The sequence below is a fragment of the Macaca fascicularis genome, chromosome 13, assembly GCF_037993035.2.
Source record: "Macaca fascicularis isolate 582-1 chromosome 13, T2T-MFA8v1.1".
NCBI classification, from domain to species: Eukaryota; Metazoa; Chordata; class Mammalia; order Primates; family Cercopithecidae; genus Macaca; species Macaca fascicularis.
The window spans coordinates 36913980-36940490 of NC_088387.1; the positions used below are offsets into that span (position 1 = coordinate 36913980).

At 39.7% G+C, this 26511-nt stretch overlaps 1 protein-coding gene across 1 annotated transcript in view; it reads right to left on the minus strand.

The window, feature by feature from the left end:
• DNAH6 (dynein axonemal heavy chain 6) overlaps positions 1-26511 on the minus strand; it is a 367549-nt gene that overhangs the window by 135037 nt on the left and 206001 nt on the right. The window contains exons 36-42 of the mRNA XM_005575454.5: positions 24473-24655; positions 23778-23921; positions 13254-13475; positions 12284-12431; positions 10280-10437; positions 5515-5646; positions 1130-1301 (exon numbers count right to left, since the gene is read on the minus strand). Coding sequence (XP_005575511.2) covers positions 1130-1301; positions 5515-5646; positions 10280-10437; positions 12284-12431; positions 13254-13475; positions 23778-23921; positions 24473-24655 — 1159 coding nt within the window. The remainder of the gene's footprint in view (positions 1-1129; positions 1302-5514; positions 5647-10279; positions 10438-12283; positions 12432-13253; positions 13476-23777; positions 23922-24472; positions 24656-26511) is intronic.

The following is a 26511-nucleotide window of genomic DNA, read 5'->3' on the forward strand; positions in this document are numbered from 1 at the left end:
GGGGCCGGGGTACGTATGGCCAAGGTGGAGGGGAAAAGCAAGAGTTCCGTTTAGACATGCCAAGTTTAGCAGGCCAGCTGGATGCCTGAGGGCGCACACTGAGAAGGAAGCTGGATATGCAAGTCAGACTCTTAGAGTAGGGGTAGGAGCTGGAGGCAGGCACTCTAGTGCCATCTCTGAGTAGACGGTATTTGACAATATAGAATTGACCAAAATTACTGAGGGAATATGTGTGTAGATCTGAAGACCGAGCCCTGTGGCCCCAACATTTTGAGGTAGGGAAAGGAGGAGCAGCTATCAAAACAGACTGGGCGACAGCAGGCAGTGAGGGGGGACCGCAGGAGAGCCTGCCCTGGACCACTGGAGAAGGTGGGGAGCGGCGAGTTGTGTGGACACTGCTGTGAGGTTAAGGTGCCGCTGAGAGCTGACCAGTGAATCTGAGCAGATGGAGACAGGACTCAGGTAGAGTGCAGTGTTGGGAATCACATTTTGATTGACATATATTGAAGGGAGAACTGGAGGGAGTAAGTGAGACAGGGAGGAGAGACCATACTTTTAGAGGTCTTTCTACAAAGAGCAGAGAAATGGGAGGGGTACCATCAGGGGATATGGGACTTACAGAAATCTTTTTTTTTTTTTTTTTTTTTAAGATGGGAGGTATGATAGTGGCTTTTTATGCCATTAGGCATGATCCAATAAAAGAGGAGACTTTGAAGATGAGAAGAGAAGTGGGAATTATGATAGCAAAATCCTTGAATAGACAGGAGGGTATTGGGTTCAGTACTAGAAGGAGCACTGGCACTGATAGATGCAGGGGCAGCTCAGCCCATGGAAGGAAGATGCAGGTTGTCTGAGAGATTTAGAAGATGAGGCAGCCCTGGTCCAATTGCTTCTATTTTTTTTTTTTTTTTTTTTCAGTGAAAGACAAGTAATCAGCTGGGAGTGAGAAATGGGAGGCAGTGTTGGCCATGTGAAATAGTTGTAAAGCACTCAGCCTGAACAGGAACAGGTGATGGGATTTCTGGGTGAGTCACAGAAAACTGCATACATACAATGTTACTGAGAGATTTGGGGGCCAATGGAAAAGAAGGGAGGGTGCAGATCAGAAAATGAGGGTTCAGTACACTACCTTGCACACATTTGGATAAGTCCCTCAAGTTAAAGACATAATGGGACTTGGCAGGTGTTGGTAGGAGGTCAACACTCATTTTGTTATAAATCTCAACTGAGGCTTCTACAATGCTTGATGCAGTTTGCTTTACAGCTGGTGGAAAGTCACTCAGGAAACCATTTAAGATGGCCTAGAACCAGAAACATAATATGAGAGGATTAGATTTATTTTAAACCAAATATCTATCTTTTAAGTACTCCGGATGACATGTTTTCTAATAACAGAAAGCCAAATTCCAACACAAAGTCTTCTGGTATCAAAGCTCTTCTGCTTATTTCAGAAAACATTCTCGAGGATGCACTCACTCCTGTCTTCTGTGATTGTTTTGTGACGCCTGAGTGGCATTCATATCTGACTAGTGAATTTACATGAACGTACTCTCAAGTAATTTAGACCTCTGCTTGAGGTGAGTCCAAGGGGTCATCAAGAAGGGCACAAACCCACCTGAAAAAGAACAGAAACCCTCTCTCTCACTTTTATGGACGAATGATCACCACTCTCAAAGATTTACATCTTCATGTATATTTCAAATATGACTTACTTGCAATGGTGAACTCCTTCACATTCAGCTTCCCCATTTCAGTAGCTGGCCATTCCCTCCTAAGCTCAGATCAGGAGCTTGGAAGTCTCTTTAGACACTTCCCATTCTCTGTCCCGCACAATCAATCTTGAACACATTTCTTGGGTCTGTTTGCTTCTCTCTGTTTCCCCGGACATCACCCCATTCTGTGCTCCACTCTTTTAAATCTGGGTTTCTCCCCTCTCTCCTTCGCTCTGGCCTCTCCACTTCCATCCTGGTCTCCCTGCTGGTCCACCCTTCCTCCAGCTCCCTCACTTCGCCCATCCCTTCCATTGCTCCCTGTGTCCCCGCCACACTAGTCTGAACGCCCGCGCTCCTTCCCATCTCAGGCCCGTGCACTACTGCTCCCCTCTCTCTGTGCCTAGCCCTCTCTGCTTGGCAGGTGCCTTTTCATCCTTCATGTTTTAGGTTACATGCCGTCTCTCCAGAGAGGCCTTTCCTGACCACTCAATCTAAAACAAGTCCTCCCATCTGTCTCTCTGATCTTCTCATCCATAACATCACAACTTGAACATGTGTATTTATTAGCTAGTCCTTGACCCCCAAGTGCTTGGAAAAATCATTATTGTTTTTTAAATAGATAAATTCTTATCACCATTAACCTTGGGGTAACTCATGGGAGAAGCCACCAGAATGCATATCTATGTTTGCAAGTTAGTCCAATCTGAAGTTGTGACTTCAGATTTGGTGTCATATATGAGATCTTTTGAAATAAACCTGAGTATTTGTTTTCAGTGGGTCTCCTGTTTAAAATTTGCTTTAACTTGTGAGGATGACCTCTTTAGGTATCCCCTCCTGGGACCCCAACATGAGTTTAACATACTCCACATGGTCTGTATTTTATGTAGGACCATCCCAAACCCAATCTTTAAATTTGATGAAAATCTGTCCATTTGTATGTGTATGATGGAGAATAGACAAGCTGATAATTTTATCTATATATATGTTATAGGTAAGTAAAAAGCTCCAGCCTTCTCTTCTCCATGACACAAATACAAATACAAATACAGTTTCTAACATATGCATGAGTAACTGTGTGTCTGTATCTAGATATCTCATTCATCTATTCATTGTCTGCATCCGTGGAAGAAGATCCATGAGGACAGGGATGATACACCAATGTCAGGCGTATGGAAGGTGCTCAACAAATATTTGTTTAATGAATGAATTAAAGGCAACTAATTGGTATCCATACATTAAAATTAGCGTATCATTATAAAATTTACTGAGGACCACAGCCTGATATTCTACTTAAGGATCTGGCTTACATGATCTGCCTGGTAACTTTGCAAAACTCTTACTAAGAACATGCACACAAGACACAGGCAGATTTCTCAGTTTTGGGAGAAGGATTCTTTGGCATAAGCACATTATCACTAGTTTATGGAGCCAATCATGGTTTTCAGTTACTGCTGTTATAGCTTTCTAACTAGAAATTTCATTAAATTTAATTTACCTGGTTGTGTGCTGTTCAGTTCACCCTTAGAGTGTATAGTGATGCATATTTTGGCACATACATTTCCAATAAGTAAACACTCAGATTTGTGTGAATTGTGTGGTCCAAGAAAGAGTCACTTATAGTGCACATATTCCAACTGAGCAAACCGTGACTGGTTATTAGTGATGCGCTCCCTGCATATATGCACTGTTTAACTAATTTGCAATAGACTATCAAAGAAAGTATAATGATAGGACTAATTGTGTTAACACTAATAGGTGATTGAAAACATTATGTATAATATACATGTACAATTTAGATTCATAGGCTTCTTTTATATAGTAGAAATAAATCTATTTATATATGTTGCTAACAATAAATTAGCTTATTGATTTTGCTCTTCTTCAATTCTTGACTACATCCAAGTTCTTTCTCCTCCAAACAGTAATGAAGGACAGGACAGATGGGTGATGAATTATTGGGTCCTGCTTAGGTGGGCTGTGATGAAAAACGAAGTTTGAGATCCATGGGCCTAGAGCAAGTTCTTTTTTCCTACAGGCAAAATACCCTGTCCATTGTAATGACAGCAATATTCTTTCCCACCTGAATTCAGTCCAACCCGGTAGCCCCCAGAATCTCGCAGTTTTGCAACGTATCATTTCTATTTCCCCTTATAGCTACTGTGGATTTTAAATGTAAACCTGTAAAGTTACAGTGGGAAGAAGCAGCTCTATCACAGCCAGTTTTCAGCTGTGATGTGCTTGCTGGACGATGTTCCCATGGGTGACACATTTCCATGGACATGATAATCCCACAGGAGGTTGAGAGTTGGGGACCATGTCTTTCCCAGTGGCCCAGACTTCACTGTATTCTTCTCATCCACAAAATGGAAATCATTCCATTTTGGAATGATGAAGAATGACGTTTTTGTAGTCATAACCCTGAATCTGCTTTAACTTAATAAAAAATGAAACAATTTGCAAATTCAGTTTCTTCTAACCAGGCATAAGTTTCTTGAGACACCCCTCACCACTCATCACATCACAGTGGATCTGTGGTGTGGTTGGGAATCATGCACTTCAAACTTCAAAATATAAATATAAAAGTTCTCAGAAAAAGTGTGCAGGGGCTTAGACAACCCCTCTAACAGCTTTGGTGGTTCCTGTTATGTCTTGTTCTGTACTCTGGCGCTTAATTATAGGAGCTAAGCTCCCATCCTTTCGTATTTTCTAAAGCACTCTCCCGAAGTTTTTCAAAATGTGGCAGTTTTTATATATCTTTGTGGCATTGCTCCTAAACAGCTTATTGGAACTACTTCAATTTATTAAAAATAATTTCCTACAGAAATAAGCTATTTAAATACAAACAGAAAACTCCTTTCCATGTACTGAAGGTTGTATACATGTGGAGTCTGTCCCTCTTGAGAGAGGGCTTCCACTGGAAGAAGTCGATGCTGGTAATTGCCACATCCTTGGGCATCACTGTCCACATCACTGTCATCAGCTTCTCCAGGTCAGTCACCTGAACTGTCTTATTCTACCTTTGCGCACACCTTACCATTTCCTGCCTCTGCAGTTGCATTCACCCAGCACTTCCTGTTCCTAAGATCCGTTCCTCCCTGTCAATTCCCAGCATCTCCAAGCCTCAGCTCACAATCTCTCTTCTCTAAGAAACCTTTGCAGGTTGGGTATGCGGGGCTTTAGTCATGCTGCTTCATATTCTCTTATTATTCCACTCAAAATAATGCCTCACAATCTGTTGAGCACTTGTAGGGCAGGTGCTATTATTTTTCCCATATAAAGGATGGAGAAGTAGCCCTTTAGGGAAGTTAGTACAGGTGGACAAAATATAGGTTATTGTTCTTTGTGAGAGTGGCCAAGGAGATGAGTTCTGTTTTAGGTGTGTTGAGCTTGAGCTCTCTGGCATATCAGGTGCCAAGTTTGGTGGCAAGTGGACACACAGACCTAGTGGTTAGGTATGAGATGAGCACAAAGGCAGGGGCTGGGTAGTGATGAGATCTACTAAGAACTGTGTGTGCAGTGCTAAGTGGCAGGGACCTAAGATGCAGCCTTCTCTAAAGGTAGGGGTTTTGTTTGCACAATCTTTCTGCATTTCTAGAACTCTCTGAGACCAACAGATACAGAAGGCAGTGATGCAAATGCCTGCCAGCTACTCTCCAGGAGTCCATATTTACCTGCTTCCTGCTCAGGAAAGAGATGGATAGATGGACTCCTTAGAAACACAAGACACCACTTTGATTGTGGGAGGCTTGGAACACATATGTTTTCTTTTCCCCCTTTTGCCTAAGTTAAAATCAACACTCACCTGAAAAATCTGTTTCAGACTGTGTTCTGAGGGCATTGGCAGGCACAGCATGCTGAAATGTCTGATGAAGCGGGGAGTCACAGGGTTGCGGCCACCGCCTGGAGGTGCACATGCTGATACAATTGTTACATCCTGTGTGCAGAGAAATCCACTTTGATCACTCATCAGAGAACGAAATGAGACCTGCCTATCCCAATGGTAGGACTTCCCAAATGCCAGCATTGCATTACATTTTTTGTGTATGTTAAATGACTTCTCACAATCACTCCAAGAGACCACTGTAATTACACCTATTTTATAGATTAAAAAACCAAGGCCCTGGATGGTTAAGTAAGTTGCTCAAGGTCACTCAGCTGATTCATCTACTTTATATAAATACCTTTATGTGAAACTGTAATCTTAAAAGCTTTGTTATCTGAAGATAAAATATAGCCATTCTTTCAACAAATATTCATTATTCATGGTAGTTAAGTTTAGTAAAGTTGGCTGGAGCACTGGATTAGTGGATACTGAGCCACCGCTCCTAGGGTTAGGTTTCTGTGAGTCTCTGTGATGACATTTTTGTCAACTGACCAATACATAACTTTGTTTTATGTGCGTTTCTGTTTAAAACGCCTTATTTTATATTGTTGAGTCATTAACATTGAACTCATGGACCACAGCACTATTACTCATGCCTAAATGAAATTTATCAAATTCATTCATTTTTTTCAGTAAGGCACATCACAGCCTTTTTGTGTTTAGGAATAGTAGACAGCACTTTAGCACTACACTTGGGCCATTTTAAATAGCAAAATCACCAACAGAAGGCATAAAAATGTGAAAATGTGGCCTCCAGTAGACTGTGTAAAGGGCGGTTGTTCACAGCACGAGAGCTGAAAAAGAAGGCAGAGTGTTGTCTTGTTCCACCTCATCGGGGAACTGTGGGTTGGATGGCTAGAATTTTTCGCCTCTCCGTACATGTCTGCAAAAGACAGAATAAGTGCTATGAATATTGATTTTGCAGTTACAAATTTTTGTGGGCAGGTGAATCTTCAAACATGGAATCCACAAATAGCCTGGGCTATTGTGAATTAAATGGAAAACAAAAGCCCTGTGGGTCTAATGGAGAGAACATGCCACCTATTCCATCTGAAAGCAGCTTTAGTGGGAAGGACAGAGGTTAATACCATAAATCAATGATCTTAAAAATAAATGTGAAACTTTGGGAGGCTGAGGCAGGCAGATCACTTGAGTCCAGGAGTTCAAGACCAGATTGGGCAACATGACGAAATCCTGTCTCTACTAAAAATTCAAAAAATTAGCCAGGCATGGTGGCATGAGCCTGTGGTCCCAGCTACTCGGGGGGCTGAGGTGGGAGGATTGCTTGAGGCCTGGAGGTTGAGGCTGCAGTGAGCCTCTATTGTGCCAGTGCAGTCCAGCCTCAGTGACAGAATGAGACCCTGTCTCAAAAATAAAATAAAATAAAATAAAATTGCAATAAAAATCACAGTAAGGTTTTTGAAGGAAAGGGATATAATGCTGAGGCAATGCTTGATGGGGGAACCTTACTTAGTCTGTGGGTCAGAGAAGATTTGGCCAAGGAAATGGTACTTGCAGTGGAGAGCTGGAAGCTGATAGGAGCAGAAGACAAGGCCATAGGGGTGAAGGGAGCAGATGCATTTCTGGCGAAGTGAAGAGTGTGTGCCAATTCCTTTGGTAGGAGGAAGAATCTGAAGACCAAGAGGAAGGCACTCTTGATCTCAGCTCTACAGTACCAAGGCTTGAGGTGGTACCAAGGCTGTCTCTATGTGAATCAGTTCCAATAAACAACGGCTTACTATGTACAAGGTATTAAGCTTAGCAGGGGCCATAAAGATGAGGGAGATGGAGGTCAGGAGCTCAGAGTCTAACATGAAGGAATGCAACACAAGATGAGCACATCAACAGCTGTGACTCAAGAGAGAATGTGAAGACCATAAAGACACACACAGTGCTCCATGCGGGTGAAAGAGGAGTCACACTGGAAATGGGGGTTTAAGGAAAGACCTTGTGAGCAAGGCAATTTGGAGATGGGCGTTGAAGGAGTAGAAGGATTACAAGGGAAGAGCTGAAGAGAAGGGCCCTTCCAGGTAGAGGACACTATCACAAAGGCATGCGATGGAGGATATGGGTGCATTCAGGAGACATCAAGCCTTCTGCCTCAGTGGGACTGTGGGACATGTGCAGGGAGCAGCAAAAGATCCTTGGATCAGAGCAGCCATTCACAGCCATATGTGGGAGCCTCAGAGTGCCGGGGCGAGGCATTTCCATGTGATTTGTTTGGCAGAGAGGAGCTACTGAGCCCTGGCCTGGTGGGAGGTTTGGCAGTCATTCCCTTCCCACCCTCATCCCCATGGCACTGAGTCAGGGGAATTCTAAACCTGCAAAGGGCATGTGATATTCTCTCCTCACTGCGTTGTTGGGAAGATAAAGTTAGATAAAATTATTTGGAAAGTAAAAAAACCTTATATGCAAAAGACTGCTTTCTTTATAAAGAGGCCTAATTATATTCTCTTTTTAGGAAAGGTTTTCCTGTTTAATACAGGTTGTAAATGCAGTCTGGAAGAAGACAACTGCTGACTGCTTCCCAGGAACTGAATACAGGTTCATCTTCCATCCGGGACTTCCTGTGTTGGTGAATGAGGCCCCTTTCTCAGGACCTACTACCTCCGCCCCCATCAGTTTTCACCTATGCACAGCTTGAACCCTCTCTTCAGTCTCCATTTATCCCTCTGCCTCTTACACTCATCTTATTTTTCACTTCAAAGAATGTTTATGCCTTATTTAAGCTCTCATTTTGATAGACAGAAAGTGCTCTACCTGGATTTCCCAGGGAACTGGAGCTTAGCAATGTGGGCAGGGAGGAATCTTAGCTGAAATCACATATTCAGAAGCCGAATGGCCTGAGCTCTAATCCCAGTTTTGCCACTTACGAGTAGTGTGAGCTTGGACCAGTCACATAACTCCATACTCTTGGCCTATTTCTTGATCTATAAAACAAGGCTGATAGCATTATCCATCTTGTAGGGATGTTGGGTGCCAGCAGGTGGGAAACACTTAGAATAGTGCCTGTAGTGCTCAGCGATTCTAAACACTTAGAATAGTGCTCAAATAAAAACAAATATTTGTTTTTATTGTGAGCAAAACTAAACATGCCCCCTGCCCTCTTCTTGTCAAGCGTGTTGGTTTCTGTTCTCCAGAACAGAAATGGGGCAGTTAGCCTAGGTTCCCCCTCCTCCCTCTTGACTCCATACCCCACCTGTGATGGTTAACACTGAGTATCAACTTGATTGGATTGAAGGATACAAAGTATTGATCCTGGGTATGTATGTGAGAGTGTTGCCACAGGAAACTAACTTTTGAGTCAGTGGGCTGGGAAAGGCAGAATCACCCTTAACCAACCCTTAAATTGTAGGCACAATCTAATCAGCTGCCCGTAGAGCTAAACTACAAGGAGGCAGAAAAATGTGAAAAGAGTGACTGGCCTAGCCTCCCAGCCTACATCTTTCTACCATGCCGGATGCTTCCTGCCCTTGAACACCGGACTCCAATTTCTTCAATTTTGGAGGTTGGACTGGCTGTCCTTGCTTCTCAGTCTGCAGATGGCCTATTGTGGGAAGTCGTGATCATGTGAGTTAATACTTAATAAACTCCTTTTTATGTATATATATATATATATATCTATTCTGTTAGTTCTGTCCCTCTCAAGAACCCTGACTAACACACCACCAGTCCTGCTGGTCTGCCTTCTGGCTTCTAAACGCTTCTGACCACACGCATCACCCCAGGAGGCTCGACCCTCATCTCTTGTCCTCTAGGCTACTGCCGTTGCCTCTGTTCTTGCTTCCTCTTTAGCCCATCCCTCCCCTGCAGCCAAGGGAATCTTTCCATAACATTTCCTTCAGCAGCTCCTCAGCACTTACAGGATAAATCCAGTTTCCTCCTCATGGGCCCACAGCACCATGGGATGTGACCCCTGCCTCTCCTGTTGCTTTGGTGCTCATATTTCACACCACCTTAGTATTTTACATTCTCCGCTTCTGGGGTATAAAACGCTCCCTTTCCCTGCTTTGGCATGCATGCCTTCAGAATCCAGCTGCAACATCACTTCTGGGAGGCTTCTCCCATCCTCAACCCAGCCCTATCCCTGAATCTCTCCGGTCTCTCCCCTCTCACCACTCTGCATTAGAAATGTCTGTCCACCCTCTGAAGCTCGCTGGGAGGCAGGGACTGTTTCACTTGTTCACGGATCTCCTGAATCAAACATGGCAAAGACTCAATATAGACTGAATGCATTGAATTACAAGGAGGAAAAACCGAGGCCACATGTTATGGGCTGAATTGTGTCCCCTGTCCCCAAATCATATGTTGAAGTCCTAACTCGGCATCTCAGAATGTGGCTGTATTTGGAAATAGGGTCTTTAAAGATGTGATAAGCTAAAATGAGGCCACTAGGGTAAGCCCTAATCCAGCATGACGGGTGTGCTTATAAGAAGAGATTTGGACACAGACAGACACAGAGGGAAGCCCATATAAAGACATAGGGAAAGAGTGTTCAGAAGAAACTAATCCTGCAGACACCTTGTTCTTAGACGTCTAGTCTTCAGAATTATGAGAAAACAAACTTCTGTTGTGTAAGCCACCCCATTTGTGGTACTTTGCTATGGTAGTCTCACAAAGTATACATCATATTTCCTTGACATTTAAATTTAAGCACGCCAAGTAATTTAAAAGCTAAAGCAACCTGTATTTCTTTCCAAAATAGTTTGTTTCTGTCATAAAATCCCCCAAAATCTTGATACTGCCGAAGTAATTCAATCGGAGGCTGAGAGCCATAGCGATCCAGTCTGGGCATGTTTAAATCATCAACAAAAATCACAATTCGTTTGTTTCCCGGTGCTCCTAGGGAAATAAAATGAATTTAATTTAAGAATTATGATTTTCCCCTAGAAAATGTAAGCCAAAGCTAGGGTATGACTTTGGACTCAATGACATCCTATAGGTCATAAAGAGCTCAGTTCTAAGTCCTGCCCGGAGGAGGAGATTTCCTTCTGGCCCCACCCAGGCCCTTGCAGGAAGATGTGCTCCTGGTCAGGACGTCCACGTTGTCATGCCAGGTGGCCCCTTATCCTCACTGTCAGGGCACAAGATGGTGGCCTCTCTCCAGCAAGGAGTGAACCTTTCTCTGTCTCAGCCACTGCCCTCAGCAACTGTGTGGCTTAGGCATGAGTGAGGAACATCAGTTTCTTTCCATAGTAGGAAGAGGAAGAATGCCAAAGTTTCCTTTCATAAATGTCATCACGGCACCCTCACAGGGAAAACAGGTTAGATATTCAAAAGCATCCTGATCACATCAAAGGGAAATCCAGTGCAGTGGGGCTGCACAATGCCACGTTTAAATAAATATACACATATTAGAAATACACACATTAGAAAAAGGAATGAGAGATAGCAGAGGAAAGAGAAACCCGACGGGCAAATGGCCATGTCTCTGCTGTTGGGATAATTACGGGAGGTGATTCCAAGGCAAACTGAGTGATTCACTCCATCCCATGGCCCCCTGGAAGCCAAGTAGCAGGATGGGGGGGCAAGGAAGGGGTCTAAGAGAAACCTCTGTAAAAATTTGGGGCCCCCACCAGAAAATAGACTGGCATCTGTTGCCCCTTGCCTACCTGAGCAGGAGAGAGGGGACAGAAAGAGGAGGCAGTGAAGCAGCTGGCAGCACCATTGTTTGGCATGACAGGGCCTGCTAGATGGTGGGCAATGTGGGAGGCAGCCAAGCCTAAGCCCTGACTGGTGCACCACCCCAGAGACTGTGGACTGAGCAAGTGGGCCCCAGTTGCAAGAGGCTGCAGATGGACTGCTGGAGAGTGAGGGCTGAGGTCCTGACTCCCACCCTCAGGGAAACTTCCAGTGGTGAGGCCAATGCCTGACCTACAGTTCTTTTGGGAGTTGCTTACAAGAGCCCATTCCTGAAAGCCTGCCTCACAGACAGCATGGACACCACTCAGTGCCAGCTACAGAAGCAGGGACCAGCCACAGAGAGGCCCGTCTGAGCACTGGTTAGAGAGAAGAAACTTGTCCTTTCCTTCTTCTTCTCCATTCCCTGCATACTCCAGCCTCCTACAGGGAGGGTGGGGAGGAGTGACGAGCATCCAATGACCCCTTCACCTCCAGTATGTACCTGCAGCCACAAACCTGGCTTATGACAGAGGAGAGGAGGAACTTTGAATTGGGTATTGGATTGAGGCTTAGACTGGCCCAGACTCCAAATGTGTGAAGGTGACCAGAAAGTTATGCTAGTTATCTAAGCAGTTAATAAGGGAGGGTGGGGAAGCTACCACAAAACCTGGCTGAAAGTACTGACTGAAGAAAAAACCAAAACAGTCTCATACTTACTCCTCACTGAGTTCAGATAACCCAATGTGCCAAATATACAGAGGTTTGTTTATTTTAAATAAGGCGAAATCAGTGCATGTTGGAAGAACCTGGGTGGAGAGAGGGAGAGCCATGGAGAGGCAGAGATTGAAGATGTTCTGAGTTGAAGGTGATGATAGAAATAAATGACTTGCTTGGCAACACTAAGACATCTACATAGCTAGCATAAAAACGCCATCAACAGAATCACTTTTACAAGTAAATTAAGCAAATAAAATATCCAATTGTCATTTTATTACATGTACTATTTATGTCATTTATTAGCTTAATGAATAATTTCTGTGGGACAAACTAAAATAATGATTCTTACCTAGAATATTTTTTCTTTTTCTCTCCAGTTTTGACTCAATGATCTCCTGTGTCCTTGCAGATGAAGTTTGAGCAGAAAAATTCAGATAAACAGGGACATAACCAGCTGATTCTTGAATTTTATTTAGCAATCCTTTCGCAATCACAGACTTAAATTAAAATAAGTTAATTAATGTCACATCAATATAATCTCTTTCAGTTATATCTGTAATAATTTGGCACAATAAGTAAGAAACATGATAAAAAGAGAGAGGTTAAAGCTAGATTGAAATGTCTGCTTTCTCTTACTGGAGATTCCATTTAGTTATATTTTTCAGAATCAAAGAGATATTCTAATCAGCACTATCTTAGCAAAAAGTTTTAATTTAGTTTCATGCCAAAATCCATCTTGGCTACTCTTCAAGCCAATTTATGGAAAGAGTCACAGAAAGATGCAAATTTCTTTTAGAATAATTTTTTTGGGAAACAGTGAAATTTTATGTGGATTCTCCAAAACTTATAAGCCCAAATCATCAGTATTCCTCCCTCCATTCTACTTTAACAAAAAACCCCAGATAATCAAGGATACCATTGTTGTATCAGGTATAATGAACAGGCAGGAGGGGATGGGCTGATCTTTATCAACAGTCTTTTGGGAATGCAAACTCCTCTGGCCAGTTCCCATCCAACCAGTGCAGTGGCAGCCCGCAAAATACCAAGGAATAAAACATAAAAGCCCCTAAGCACAAATGCTGGCCTACAGGGCTCTCTAGTTCATACAGTATCAACTCCAAGAATGTATTCAGAAACCGGCAAACTTTAGAACAATTCCTAGGATCAATATAGATTCAGCATAACATTCTTCCTGCAAAAGCGCTAAAAGCTAAAAAATAATTCCTCTCAGAAATAATATTACTTCTGGTGCTAACAATTTTAAGTCCACCATGCCCTCACATTTGGAGAGGACTTCTTGTCTGATGTGAGTTTCCTACCTTGCCCACTCCAGTTATTCCAGTAAACAACACAGAATGCTTGACTGCCAGTAGTTTTTCCATTAGGTACCCATAGCGCACTGTGTCAGTTGTGGGGACAAGCATTTCAAAAAATGGAACATCTCGGTTGTATTTGAAGGTAGGTATGATTCGTTCCCAGGGATCCAACCGTTTGGTGTCAAAGTCCATATGAATGCTCCACAGATCACCAGAACTGGGAAGCTAAAGTACAAAATTAAACACCACTTTCAATAGGGAATAAGCAATATTGATACACAGTAGTAGATATATTTATATAGAAACAAAGGCAGTCAAAAAACCTAAATGGTTTGGATTTCTTTTTTCGTTGTAGATACATAGTTATTTAGGTATCTGAGACTAGTTATTTAAACCAAATCATGCAACACAATGCATGAAAATATCTGTTATAGCAATTATATTAAAACCCATGTCAGAATTGTAAAGCATTTTTAATTAAATTTAACATTCAGGGGCTTACTCTATGCCAAATACTATCTCTGATGCTGAGGACAAGTGCTGAATGAGATCCAGTCTCTGTCTTCAATGACCTGGTAATCCCCCTGAGGGACATAAGCACTTCAGTTAATACCCATGGGGAAATAAGGGCTCTAAAGGAGTTTATTACAATCACACACACACACACACACACACACACACACACACACACACACACACACACACACAGAGTGATGGCTCATTTCTACTTGCAGGGGAGTTATGGTGATGGCTACAGATTCAGGAAGGCTTCCAGGGGTGGTAATGCTACAACTCAGACTTGAAGAACAAGCTGGAGTCAGATGGGCAAAAAAGGGATGGCATGAGGTGGGAAAGAACGGGTTCAGGATTCAGACTAAAAAAACAGGATTAGAAGCCTGATGCCATGGAAAATATGATGTATGCTGGGAAGCACGAGAGCGCTGCATACATTGAGATGAGGCTGGAAATACAGACGGGCCAAATTTTAAAAGCTTTACTTATTAAAGATCTTAGAGCAACAGTTCAGTGTGGGATTCTAAGCAGGTAGGTAACATAATCAGATTGCATTTCAGAAGTTTCATTCTGGCAGCTGTACAGAGCAATACTGCTTCAAGGTCATTTGACAGTGACTTTTAGTAAGAAATTCATTTTTCATTGTGACTCTGTACATACATATATATGTATATCTACAAACATGTAAAATATTTACCTCTACTATGTGCAATTCACTCTACTTTCTTTTTTTTAATTGTTATCCAGGATCAAAGTTTTTTTTTTTTTTTTATTATACTTTAAGTTCTAGGGTACATGTGCACAACGTTCAGGTTTGTTACATATATGTTGGTGTGCTGCACCCGTTAACTCATCATTTACATTAGGTATATTTCCTAATGCTATCCCTCCTCCCTCCCCCACCCCACAATAGGCCCCAGTGTGTGATGTTCCCTGCCCTGTGTCCCGGTGTTCTCATTGTTCAATTCCCACCTATGAGTGAGAACATGTGGTGTTTGGTTTTCTATCCTTGTGATAGTTTGCTCAGAATGATGGTTTCCAGCTTCGTCCATGTCCCTACAAAGGACACGAACTCATCCTTTTTTATGGCTGCATAGTATTCCATGGTGTATATGTGCCACATTTTCTTAATCCAGTCTATCATTGGAAATTTGGGTTAGTTCCAAGTCTTTGCTATTGGGAATAGTGCCACAATAAACATACGTGTGCATGTGTCTTTATAGCAGCATGATTTATAATCCTTTGGGTATATACCCAGTAATGGGATGGCTGGGTCAAATGGTATTTCTAGTTCTAGATCCTTGAGGAATCGCCACACTGTCTTCCACAATGGTTGAACTAGTTTACAGTCCCACCAACAGTGTAAAAGTGTTCCTATTTCTCCACATCCTCTCCAGCACCTGTTGTTTCCTGACTTTTTAATGATTGCCATTCTAACTGGCATGAGATGGTATCTCATTATGGTTTTGATTTGTGTTTCTCTGATGGCCAGTGATGATGAGCATTTTTTCATGTGTCTGTTGGCTGCATAAATGTCTTCTTTTGAGAAGTGTCTATTCATATCCTTTGCCCACTTTTTGATGGGGTTGTTTGATTTTTTTCTTGTAAATTTGTTTAAGTTCTTTGTAGATTCTGGATATTAGCCCTTTGTCAGATGGGTAGATTGTAAAAATTTTCTCCCATTCTGTGGGTTGCATATTCACTCTGATGGTAGTTTCTTTTGCTGTGCAGAAACTCTTTAGTTTAATTAGATCCCATTTGTCTGTTTTGGCTTTTGCTGCCATTGCTTTTGGTGTTTTAGTCATGAAGTCCTTGCCCATGCCTATGTCATGAATGGTATTGCCTAGGTTTTCTTCCAGGGTTTTTATGGTTTTAGGTCTGACATTTAAGTCCTTAATCCATCTTGAAATAATTTTTGTATAAGGTGTAAGGAAGGGATCCAGTTTCAGCTTTCTACATATGGCTAGCCAGTATTCCCAGCACCATTTATTAAATAGGGAATCCTTTCCCCATTTCTTGTTTTTGTCAGATTTGTCAAAGATCAGATAGTTGTAGATGTGTGGTATTATTTCTGAGGGCTCTGTTCTGTTCCATTGGTCTGCATCTCTGTTTTGGTACCAGTACTATGCTGTTTTCGTTACTGTAGCCTTGTAGTATAGTTTGAAGTCAGGTAGCATGATGCCTCCAGCTTTGTTCTTTTTGCTTAGGATTGTCTTGGCAATGCAGACTCTTTTTTGGTTCCATATGAACTTTAAAGTAGTTTTTTTCCAATTCTGTGAAGAAAGTCATTGGTAGCTTGATGGAGATGGCATTGAATCTATAAATTACCTTGGGCAGTATGGCCAATTTCACAATATTGATTCTTCCTATCCATGAGCATGGAATGTTCTTCCATTTGTTTGTGTCATCTTTTATTTCATTGAGCAGTGGTTTGTAGTTCTCCTTGAGGAGGTCCTTCACATCCCTTGTAAGTTGGATTCCTAGATATTTTATTCCCTTTGAAGCAATTGTGAGTAGGAGTTCACTCATGATTTGGCTCTCTGTTAGTCTGTTATTGGTGTATAGGAATGCCTGTGATTTTTGCACATTGATTTTATATCCTGAGACATTGCTGAAATTGCTTATCAGCTTAAGGAGATTTTGGGCTGAGACAGTGGGGTTTTCTAAATATACAATCATGTCATCTGCAAACAGGGACAATGTGGCTTCCTCTTTTCCTAATTGAATACCCTTTATTTCTTTCTCCCGCCTGATTGTCCTAGCCAGAACTTCCAACACTATGTTGAATAGGAGTGGTGAGAGAGGGCATCCCTGTCTTGTGCCAGTTTTCAAAGAGAATGCTTCCAGTTTTTGCCCATTCAGTATGATATTGGCTGTGGGTTTGTCATAAATAGCTCTTATTATTTTGAGATAAGTCCCATCAATACCTAGTTTATTAAGAGTTTTTAGCATGAAGGGCTGTTGAATTTTGTTGAAGGCCCTTTCTGCATCTATTGAGATAATCCTGTGGTTTTTGTCATTGGTTCTGCATATATGATGGATTACGCTTATTGAATTGTGTATGTTGAACCAGCCTTGCATCCCAGGGATGAGCTTTTTGATGTGCTGCTGGATTTGATCTGCCAGTATTTTATTGAGGACTTTTGCATCGATGTTCATCAGGGATATTGGTCTAAAATTCCCTTTTTTTGTTGTGTCTCTGCCAGGCTTTGGTATCAGGATGATGCTGGTCTCATAAAATGAATAAGGAAGAATTCCCTCTTTTTCTATTGATTGGAATAGTTTCAGAAGGAATGGTACCAGCTCCTCTTTGTATCTCTGGTAGAATTCAGCTATGAATCCATCTGGTCCTGGACTTTTTTTGGTTGGTAGGCTATTAATTATCACCTCAATTTCAGAGCCTGCTATTGGTCTATTCAGGGATTCAACTTCTTCCTAGTTTAGTCTTGGGAGGGTGTGTGTGTCCCAGAATTTATCCATTTCTTCTAGATTTTCTAGTTTATTTGAGTAGAGGTGTTTATAGTATTCTCTGATGGTAGTTTGTATTTCTGTGGGGTTGGTGGTGATATCCTCTTTAGCATTTTTTATTGCATCTATTTGATTCTTCTCTCTTTTCTTCTTTATTAGTCTTGCTAGCAGTCTATCAATTTTGTTGATTTTTTCAAAAAACCAGCTCCTGGATTCATTGATTTTTTTGAAGGGTTTATTGTGTCTCTATCTCCTTGAGTTCGGCTCTGATCTTAGTTATTTCTTGCCTTCTGCTAGCTTTTGAATGTGTTTGCTCTTGCTTTTCTAGCTCTTTTAATTGTGATGTTAGGGTTTCAGTTTTAGATATTTTCTGCTTTCTCTTGTGGGCATTTAGTGCTATAAATTTCCCTCTACACACTGCTTTAAATGTGTCCCAGAGATTCTGGTATGTTGTGTCTTTGTTCTCATTGGTTTCAAAGAACATCTTTATTTCTGCTTTCATTTTGTTATGTACCCAGTAGTCATCCAGGAGCAGGTTGTTCAGTTTCCATGTAGTTGTGCAGTTTTGAGTGAGTTTCTTAATCCTGAGTTCTAGTTTGATTGCACTGTGGTTTGAGAGACAGTTTGTTTTGATTTCTGTTCTTTTACATTTGCTGAGGAGTGCTTTTCTTCCAACTATGTAGCCAATTTTGGAATAAGTGCGATGTGGTGCTGAGAAGAATGTATATTCTGTTGATTTGGGGTGGAGAGTTCTGTAGATGTCTATTAGGTCCACTTGGTGCAGAGATGAGCTCAAGTCATGGATATCCTTGTTAAGTTTCTGTCTCATTGATCTGTCTAATGTTGACAGTGGGGTGTTAAAGTCCCCCATTATTATTGTGTGGGAGTTTAAGTCTCTTTGTAGGTCTCTAAGGACTTGCTTTATGAATCTGGGTGCTCCTGTATTGGGTGCATGTTTAGGATAGTTAGCTCTTCTTGTTGATCCCTTTACCATTATGTAATGGCCTTCTTTGTCTCTTTTGATCTTTGTTGGTTTAAAGTCTGTTTTATCAAAGACTAGGATTGCAACCCCTGCTTTTTTTGTTTTCCATTTGCTTGGTAGATCTTCCTCCATCCCTTTATTTTGAGCCTATGTGTGTCTCTGCATGTGAGATGGGTCTCCTGAATACAGCACACTGATGGGTCTTGACTCTTTATCCAATTTGCCAGTCTGTGTCTTTTAATTGGAGAATTTAGCCCATTTACATTTAAGGTTAATATTGTTATGTGTGAATTTGATCCTGTCATTATGATGTTACCTGGTTATTTTGCCCATTAGTTGATGCAGTTTCTTCCTAGCATCAATGGTCTTTACAATTTGGCATGTTTTTGCAATGGCTGGTACCAGTTGTTCCTTTCCATGTTTAGTGCTTCCTTCAGGAGCTCTTGTAAGGCAGGCCTGGTGGTGACAAAATCTCTCAGCATTTGCTTGTCTGTAAAGGATTTTAATTCTCCTTCACTTATGAAGCTTAATTTGGCTGGATATGAAATCCTGGGTTGAAAATTCTTTTCTTTAAGAATGTTGAATATTGGCCCCCACTCTCTTCTGGCTTGTAGAGTTTCTGCCGAGAGATCCGCTGTTAGTCTGATGGGCTTCCCTTTGTGGGTAACCCGACTTTTCTCTCTGGCTGCCCTTAATATTTTTTTCCTTCATTTCAACTTTGGTGAATCTGGAGTTGCTCTTCTCGAGGAGTATCTTTGTGGTGTTCTCTGTATTTCCTGAATATGAATGTTAGCCTGCCTTGCTAGGTTGGGGAAGTTCTCCTGGATAATATCCTGCAGAGTGTTTTCCAACTTGGTTCCATTGTCCCCATCAGTTTCAGGTACATCAATCAGATGTAGATTTGGTCTTTTCACATAGTCCCATATTTCTTGGAGACTTTGTTCATTTCTTTTTACTCTTTTTTCTCTAAACTTCTTTTCTTCATTTTATTTTTTTGATCTTCAGTCACTGATACCCTTTCTTCCACTTGATCAAATTGGCTGCTGAAGCTTGTGTATGCATCATGTAGTTCTCATGCCATGGTTTTCAGCTCCATCAGGTCATTAAAGGTCTTCTGTATGCTGTTTATTCTAGTTAGCCATTTGTCTAATCTTTTTTCAAGGTTTTTAGCTTCTTTGCGATGGGTTCGAACATCCTCCTTTAGCTCGGAGAAGTTTGTTATTACCGATCGTCTGAAGCTTTCTTCTCTCAACTCATCAAAGTCATTCTCCATCCAGCTTTGTTCCATTGCTGGAAAGGAGTTGCATTCCTTTTGAGGAGAAGAGGTGTTCTGATTTTTAGAATTTTCAGCTTTTCTGCTCTTGTTTCTCCCCATCTTTGTGGTTTTATCTACCTTTGGTCTTTGATGATGGTGATGTACAGATGGGGTTTTGGTGTGGATATCCTTTCTGTTTGTTTTTTTCCTTCTAACAGTCAGGACCCTCAGCTGCAGGTCTGCTGGAATTTGCTGGAGGTCCACTCTAGACCCTGTTTGACTGGGTATCACCAGCGGAGGCTGGAGAACAGCAAATATTGCAGAATGGGAAATGTTGCTGACTGATCCTTCCTCTGGAAGCTTCATCTCAGAGGGACACCCAGATGTATGAAGTGTCGGTCAGCCCCTACTGGGAGGTGTCTCCCAGTTAGGATACTCAAGGGTCAGGGACCCACTTGAGGAGGCAGTCTGTTCGTTCTCAGATCTCAAACTCTGTGCTGGGAGAACCACTACTCTCTTCAAAGCTGTCAGACAGGGACATTTAAGCCTGCCGAAGTTTCTGCTGCTTTTTGTTCAGCTATGACCTGCCCCCAGAGGTGGAGTCTACAGAGGCAGAAAGGCATTCTTGAGCTGCAGTGGGCTCCACCCAGTTAGAGCTTCCTGGCTGCTTTGTTTACCTACTCAAGCCTCAGCAGTGGTGGACGCCCCTCCCCAAGCCTTGCTGCTGTCTTGCAGTTCAGTCTCAGACTGCTGTGCTAGCACTGAGCGAGGCTCTGTGGGCATAGGACCCTCTAAGCCAGGCGTGGGGTATAATCTCCTGGTGCGCTGTTTGCTAAGACTGTTGGAAAAGAGCAGTATTAGGGTGGGAGTGTCCTGATTTTCCAGGTACCGTCTGTCACGGCTTCCCTTGGCTAGGAAAAGGAATTACCCAACTCCTTGTGCTTCCTGGGTGAAGTGATGCCCTATCCCGCTCTGTGGGCTGCACCCACTGTCTGATAAGCCCCAGTGAGATGAACCCAGTACCTCGATTGGAAATGCAGAAATCACCCGTCTTCTGTATCATTCATGTTGGGAACTGTAGACTGGAGTTGTTCCTATTTGGCTATCTTGGAACCTCCTCAATTCACTCTACTTTCTATTCTACATATTTTTTAAACCTCAAGGTATAACATAACCTTTTTTGTCAAATATTAAGAGTCTATTTTAGAGAATTTCATATATATAAATATTAATATAACCACCCTAGATTAAAATATAGAACATGTACAACACCTCAGAAGGCTTCTTTCTTCCACTTCTTTGTCAATATTAGTTTGTCTATTTGATATCCTTTCACCAATGCCACACTCTGAATTGCTGCTGTTTTATTGTCTTGAATTATTCAAGTCATGTAGTTTAAGTCCTCCAAATGTGTGTTCCTTCAAGATTATCTCAGTTATTTTATCTTTTTGTATAAATTTTAGAACAAGATTGTCAGATTTCATGGAAAAATTTTGTTGGGGATTTTGGGACTGAAGTTGCCTGGAATCTTCAAAATATTTTGGAAAGAACTGATAACTTAATAAAAGTATCTCAATCCATGAACATAGTATATCTCTTCATTTATACAGATCTTTTAAAATTTCTCTCAACAATGTTTTGTACTTTTCAGCAGAGGTTTTTCACATCATTCATTAATTTTATTCCTAAGTAGTTGGTATTTTGTTACTTTTATAAATGGTATTCTTTTAAATTTTCATTCATTAACTCTTTGTGGACCTTATATCCAAGGGCCTTACTAATGTACTTATTAATTGTAATCATTTGTTTGTATATTGTTTAGGATTTTCTACATATTCAGTCATTTTTTTCTGCAAATAATGACTATTTTACTTTTTCCTTTCCAAAGTTTATATGTTTTATTTCTTTTTCTTGCCTTATTGCACTGGTTAGACTCTCCGATATAGTGTTTACTGAAAGTTGTAGTAGAGGATATTTCCTTTTTAAAAACTGGGTTGTGACCCTTTCACTTGATTTCATGACCAATTAATAGATTGTGACCTTAACTTTAAAAATACTGGTAGAGAGGGTGAATTAGATATGACTGGAGCAAAAGCAAAGGAATAATAAATAGGATATTTTAATAGCCCATGGAAGAAATAATAAGAATCTGGGTTATCCAAAGACAGCAAGGATGAAGACAAAAAGACATATTTTAAAAAAATACTTATGTGATAAAATTTATTGAATACTGACATATTATTTAATTTACATTCTATATTCAAATATTGCCATTTTTTCCAATAATATAATTTATAGCTATATTTTTCCAAGTCTAAGATCCAATCCAGGATCATGCATTGCACTTAATTATCTCTCTTTAGTCTCCTTTTATTCAGAAAAGTCTCTCAACTTTGTCTCTTATGACATAGATATATTTGAAGAATATAGTCCAGTTTATTTTAAAAAATATTCATTGGTTTGGGTTTTCCAGGTGTAACCTCATGATTAGATTCAAGTTATACATTTTTGAAATAAATATCACAGAAGCAAGATTACATCTTTCACAGTGCCCCATATTAGGAAGCAGGCACAGGTTTGCCTTGATGTTAGTTAAGTTAAATTGATCATGTAGCTAAGGTGCTGTTTACACGTGGTTTTTTTTTTTTTTTAAGTAAACACTTAGAAGCTATGTAAATACTGCTTATCATGAAATCTCTACCCACTAATTAAGTTAAATTGATCATGTAGCTAAGGTGCTGTTTACAAGTTTGTTTTTTTTTGCTTTTTTTGTTTTGTTTTGTTTAGTAAATACTTAGAAACTATGTAAGTACTGCTTATCATGAAACCTCTACCCACCAATTTCAGTATTCATTGGTGATTCCTGCCTAAATCAATTATTACAATAATGGTTGCAAGGTGATGACTTTCTAACTTTATCCATTATTCCTTCTGCATAGGTTAGTTTGCATTAGCTATAAGAAAGAGTTTTTCTTTCTTCCCTACTTATTTAGTCATGCATATTTTTATTATGAGTATGGATTTTTATTTTTATTTTATTACAGATTTTTATTTTACTAAAAGGGTTATGATCCTATACTATGATTATTGATTTTGATGCTTAAATCTATCCAGCTTTGACCAGTGGAAGTCTCTTCAAACTGCCTTCTGTGTTCTTTTGACATGTCACATCATTCTTTGAGCACTTTTTTACTATGCAACATAAAAGAGTTGTTTTGTATTTTCCCTGATCCAGTCTTGAAATCAACTATTTTACTAGGAATTTCTCATTTTCTTTAGTGGAGGATGACAATAGTATTTAAAAATAAGTATACCAGATATGCTCATTGCTGCTATCAAGGTGTCTTTGTGTCTAGTTCCTTTCAGCACATGGACTAGAAAATTACATGTACATAAAATTTTATATGTATATAAAAATTTATCTATATAAAATGGACTAGAAAATTGATGTATACACACATCAATTTTCATACATTTACTTATTTATTTAAAGACAGAGCCTTGCTCTGTTGCCCAGGCTGGAGTGCAGTGGTAAGATCATAGCTCAGTGCAGCCTCAAACTCCTGGGCTCAAGAGATCCTCTTGCCTCAGCCTCCTGAGTAGCTAGAACTACAGGTGTGCACCATTGAGCTTGGATACTAAAAACTTTTTTTGTAGAAACAGGAGTGTTGCTATATTGCACAGGCTAGTCTCAAACTCTTGGCCTCAAGTGGTCCTCCTGCTTTAGCCTCCTAAAATACTGGGATTACAGGTGTGAGCCATGTGCCCAGGCAATTTTCATACAATTACATGTATGTATGTTAACATTTTGAATATCAATGAGTACTGAGACCTGCAATTCCAATCCAATAAAACAGAGTGCATTCTAATTTTTCTCCCTCCATATTTTTAAATCCCGTCTCTAACAGTGAGAAATTCATTGCCATTATTCTCAATATATTTACTTATTTAGTCAATCTTAGAATATATACCAAGTACATTCCAGCAATTCAGAATAGCTAACCAATCACATTATTATTTTCATACTGTGAAAAATAAATTTACTGACTAGAATTCAATAGTTGTTTACAGTAGAGAGTTTTTATACACTTACACATCTTACTTTTTTAATATGACTAGGAGAGGGCTTCTGACTTAAAAAATATGATAAATGTTATCTATGGTTAGAAAAACATGAACACTTTTAGGAACCAGCTTAGTGTATAAGTTATATTTTCAATGGAACTAAAGCTTTTAAAGTTTTAATCTTAAAATTTAATTTTAATGATTCAGAATTATTATGCTAAAATGTAATTTATTTGGTTCTTACCCTGGCATCAGGATTATCATCAAATTGTGTTCTAATAAATGTATCAAAAGAATCCCAATAGTTTTCCATTAGGTTTCCACCCAAAGACCACAAATAACAGAATACAAAAGTCTGACACAGTATAGTGTTCAGTTTTGTTTGTTCCTGAAAGGATAAAGAGAAACAGACTTAATATTTTATATATAAACATAAAAAGAATCCTAAGCTGCAAAGTGTAAAGGTATTTTTCTTCCATTTAGACTAACACATTTTTAAATGGGCACAGTGTATGTTTCTTACACTTCATGCAATGGTTCACAGAGTAGTGTTTTCTTATAGTTATATATTATAATCACTGATGAGAAAATGAATGAGAAGGAATATGTAGGGAAAAAAAGTCCAAGTTTGTCTTTCAACTGATTATTATAATTTTTTAAATACCTGCATGAAGGTATGTAAGCAGATTGAGAATATCTTGTATTGGGAATATGTTGTAGACTGTAAGAGAATTCAAAATTGAGTAGAGGAATGAACTATACATGCTAACGTTCCTTGTAACTTTGAGATTCTATGAATGTAATCATAGCTATTAGTCCCCTGAAAAATTAACTTAAAAATCAAATGGTTATATTTTAGAATGGAGTCATTTCTTTGCAAGGAATTTATACAATAATCTAATTTTTCTAGCTTCATAGCAGTAAGAAAACTCTTCATACCATTGCCAAGTTAACTCCATCTTTCCCAAGTATCAAGGACTCCAATAAGCAACAGAGTGTAGTAACTTTGCTGATGTCCACTTGTGGAATTGCTTGGCTGCACTTTTTATTGATAAAATGTAAACCTTCATCAACATAACGTTGGAAAAGATTTAATATATATTCTTGGGTTTCCTCATTCAGCTGAAAATGAAACAAATGATAGTTTGGCAAGACCTGATAAATACATAATTCAGTTTAGAATTGGGTTGGTTAAAATCTGGATATTTCTATATATTCAGTGATCTTTAGACCAAAGGCTATAACTATCACAACATATTAAACAAATTAAATTTTAAGGAAACCTTTTATGACTGGGAAGGGATACATGGGGGAAATTATGGGTAGTTGATTGCATTCTATTTCTTGGTCTGGCAATGGGTTCAGAGGTGTTAATTTCATAATTATTTCTTAAGCTGCCAATACATAAAATATTTAAAAGTGAATTCAGTCCCTCTCACTACTCTTATTCAACTTTGTCCTGAAGTCCTAGCTAATGCAATAGGACAATAAAAGGAAATAAAAGATATACAGATTGGGAAGGAAGAAGTAAAACTGTCTTTGTCCACAAATAACATAATTGTCTATGTGGAAAATCTACCTAAATTGACAAAACAAAACAAACAAAACTGGAACTCATAGGTAATTATGGTAAAGTTGCAGGATATGAGGTTAACATATACAAGTCAATCATTTTCTTATACACCAGCAAGGAGCAATTGGAATTTGAAATTAAAAATACAATATAATTTACATTAGTGCCAAAAATAAATGAATTATAAATATAACAAAATATGTACTAGATCTATATAAGACAAGCTATAATACTCTGATGAAAGAAGCTAAAGAACTACTAAATAAATAGGGAGAAATACCACATTCATGGGTAGGAAGACTAAAGAGTCTTACGATGTCAATTTCTCCGATGTTATCTATAAATTCAACAAAATCTCAGTCAAAATTCCAGCAAGTTACTTTGTGGATTAATTGACAAACTGATTCTAAAGTTTATATGGAAAGGCAAAAGACCCAGAATAACCAACACAACAATGAAGAAAAAGAACAAAGTTGAAAAACTGACACTACCCAAATTCAAGACTTACTATACAGCTGCAGTAATCAAGACAGTGGGTTATTGGTGAAAGAATGGACAAGTAGATCAATGGAACAGAATGGAGAGCACAGAAATAGATCTACATAAATACAGTCAATTGATTTTTAACAAAAAAGCAAAGGCAATCCGATGGAGAAAGGACAGTCTTTTCAACAAATGGTGCTGGAACAACTGGATATACACATGCAAAAAAACGAATTTAGACACAGACCTTATACCCTTCCTAAAAATTAACTGAAAATGGATTATAAATGCAAAACACAAAATATGAAGTTTTTAGAAGATAACAGGAGAAAATCTACATGACTTTGGGCTTGGTGATGACTTCTTAGGTATGACACCAAAGGCATCATCCATGAGGGAACAAACTGGTAAGTTGAATTTCATTAAACTTAACCTCTACTCTGGGAAACACACTGTTATGAGAATAGAAGATGAAATATTTATACAATGTGAAGATTGTAAAAAAAATATCCAATGCTAAAAAGAAATAAGTTACCAAACCACAGAAAGACATGGAAGTACCTTAAATGAATATTACCAAGTAAAAAAAAGCCAGTCTGAAAAGGCTATGTACTATACGATTTCAACTGTATGACATTCTAGAAAAGGTAAAACTACAGAGATAGTAAAAAGATCAGTGGTTGCAGGGGTTAAGGGATGGGGAGGAGGGATGATATTCAGAAGGTAGAGCTCAGAGGATTTTTAGAGCAATGAAACTATTCTGCCTGATACTATAATGGTGGAAACATGACACTATGCATTTTTCAAAACCCATAAATTGTACACAACGAGTGAACTCTAACACAAAGTATGCACTTTGGTTAATAATAATGTACGAATACTGGTTCACCATTTATGCAGTGTTAATAATACGTGAAACTGT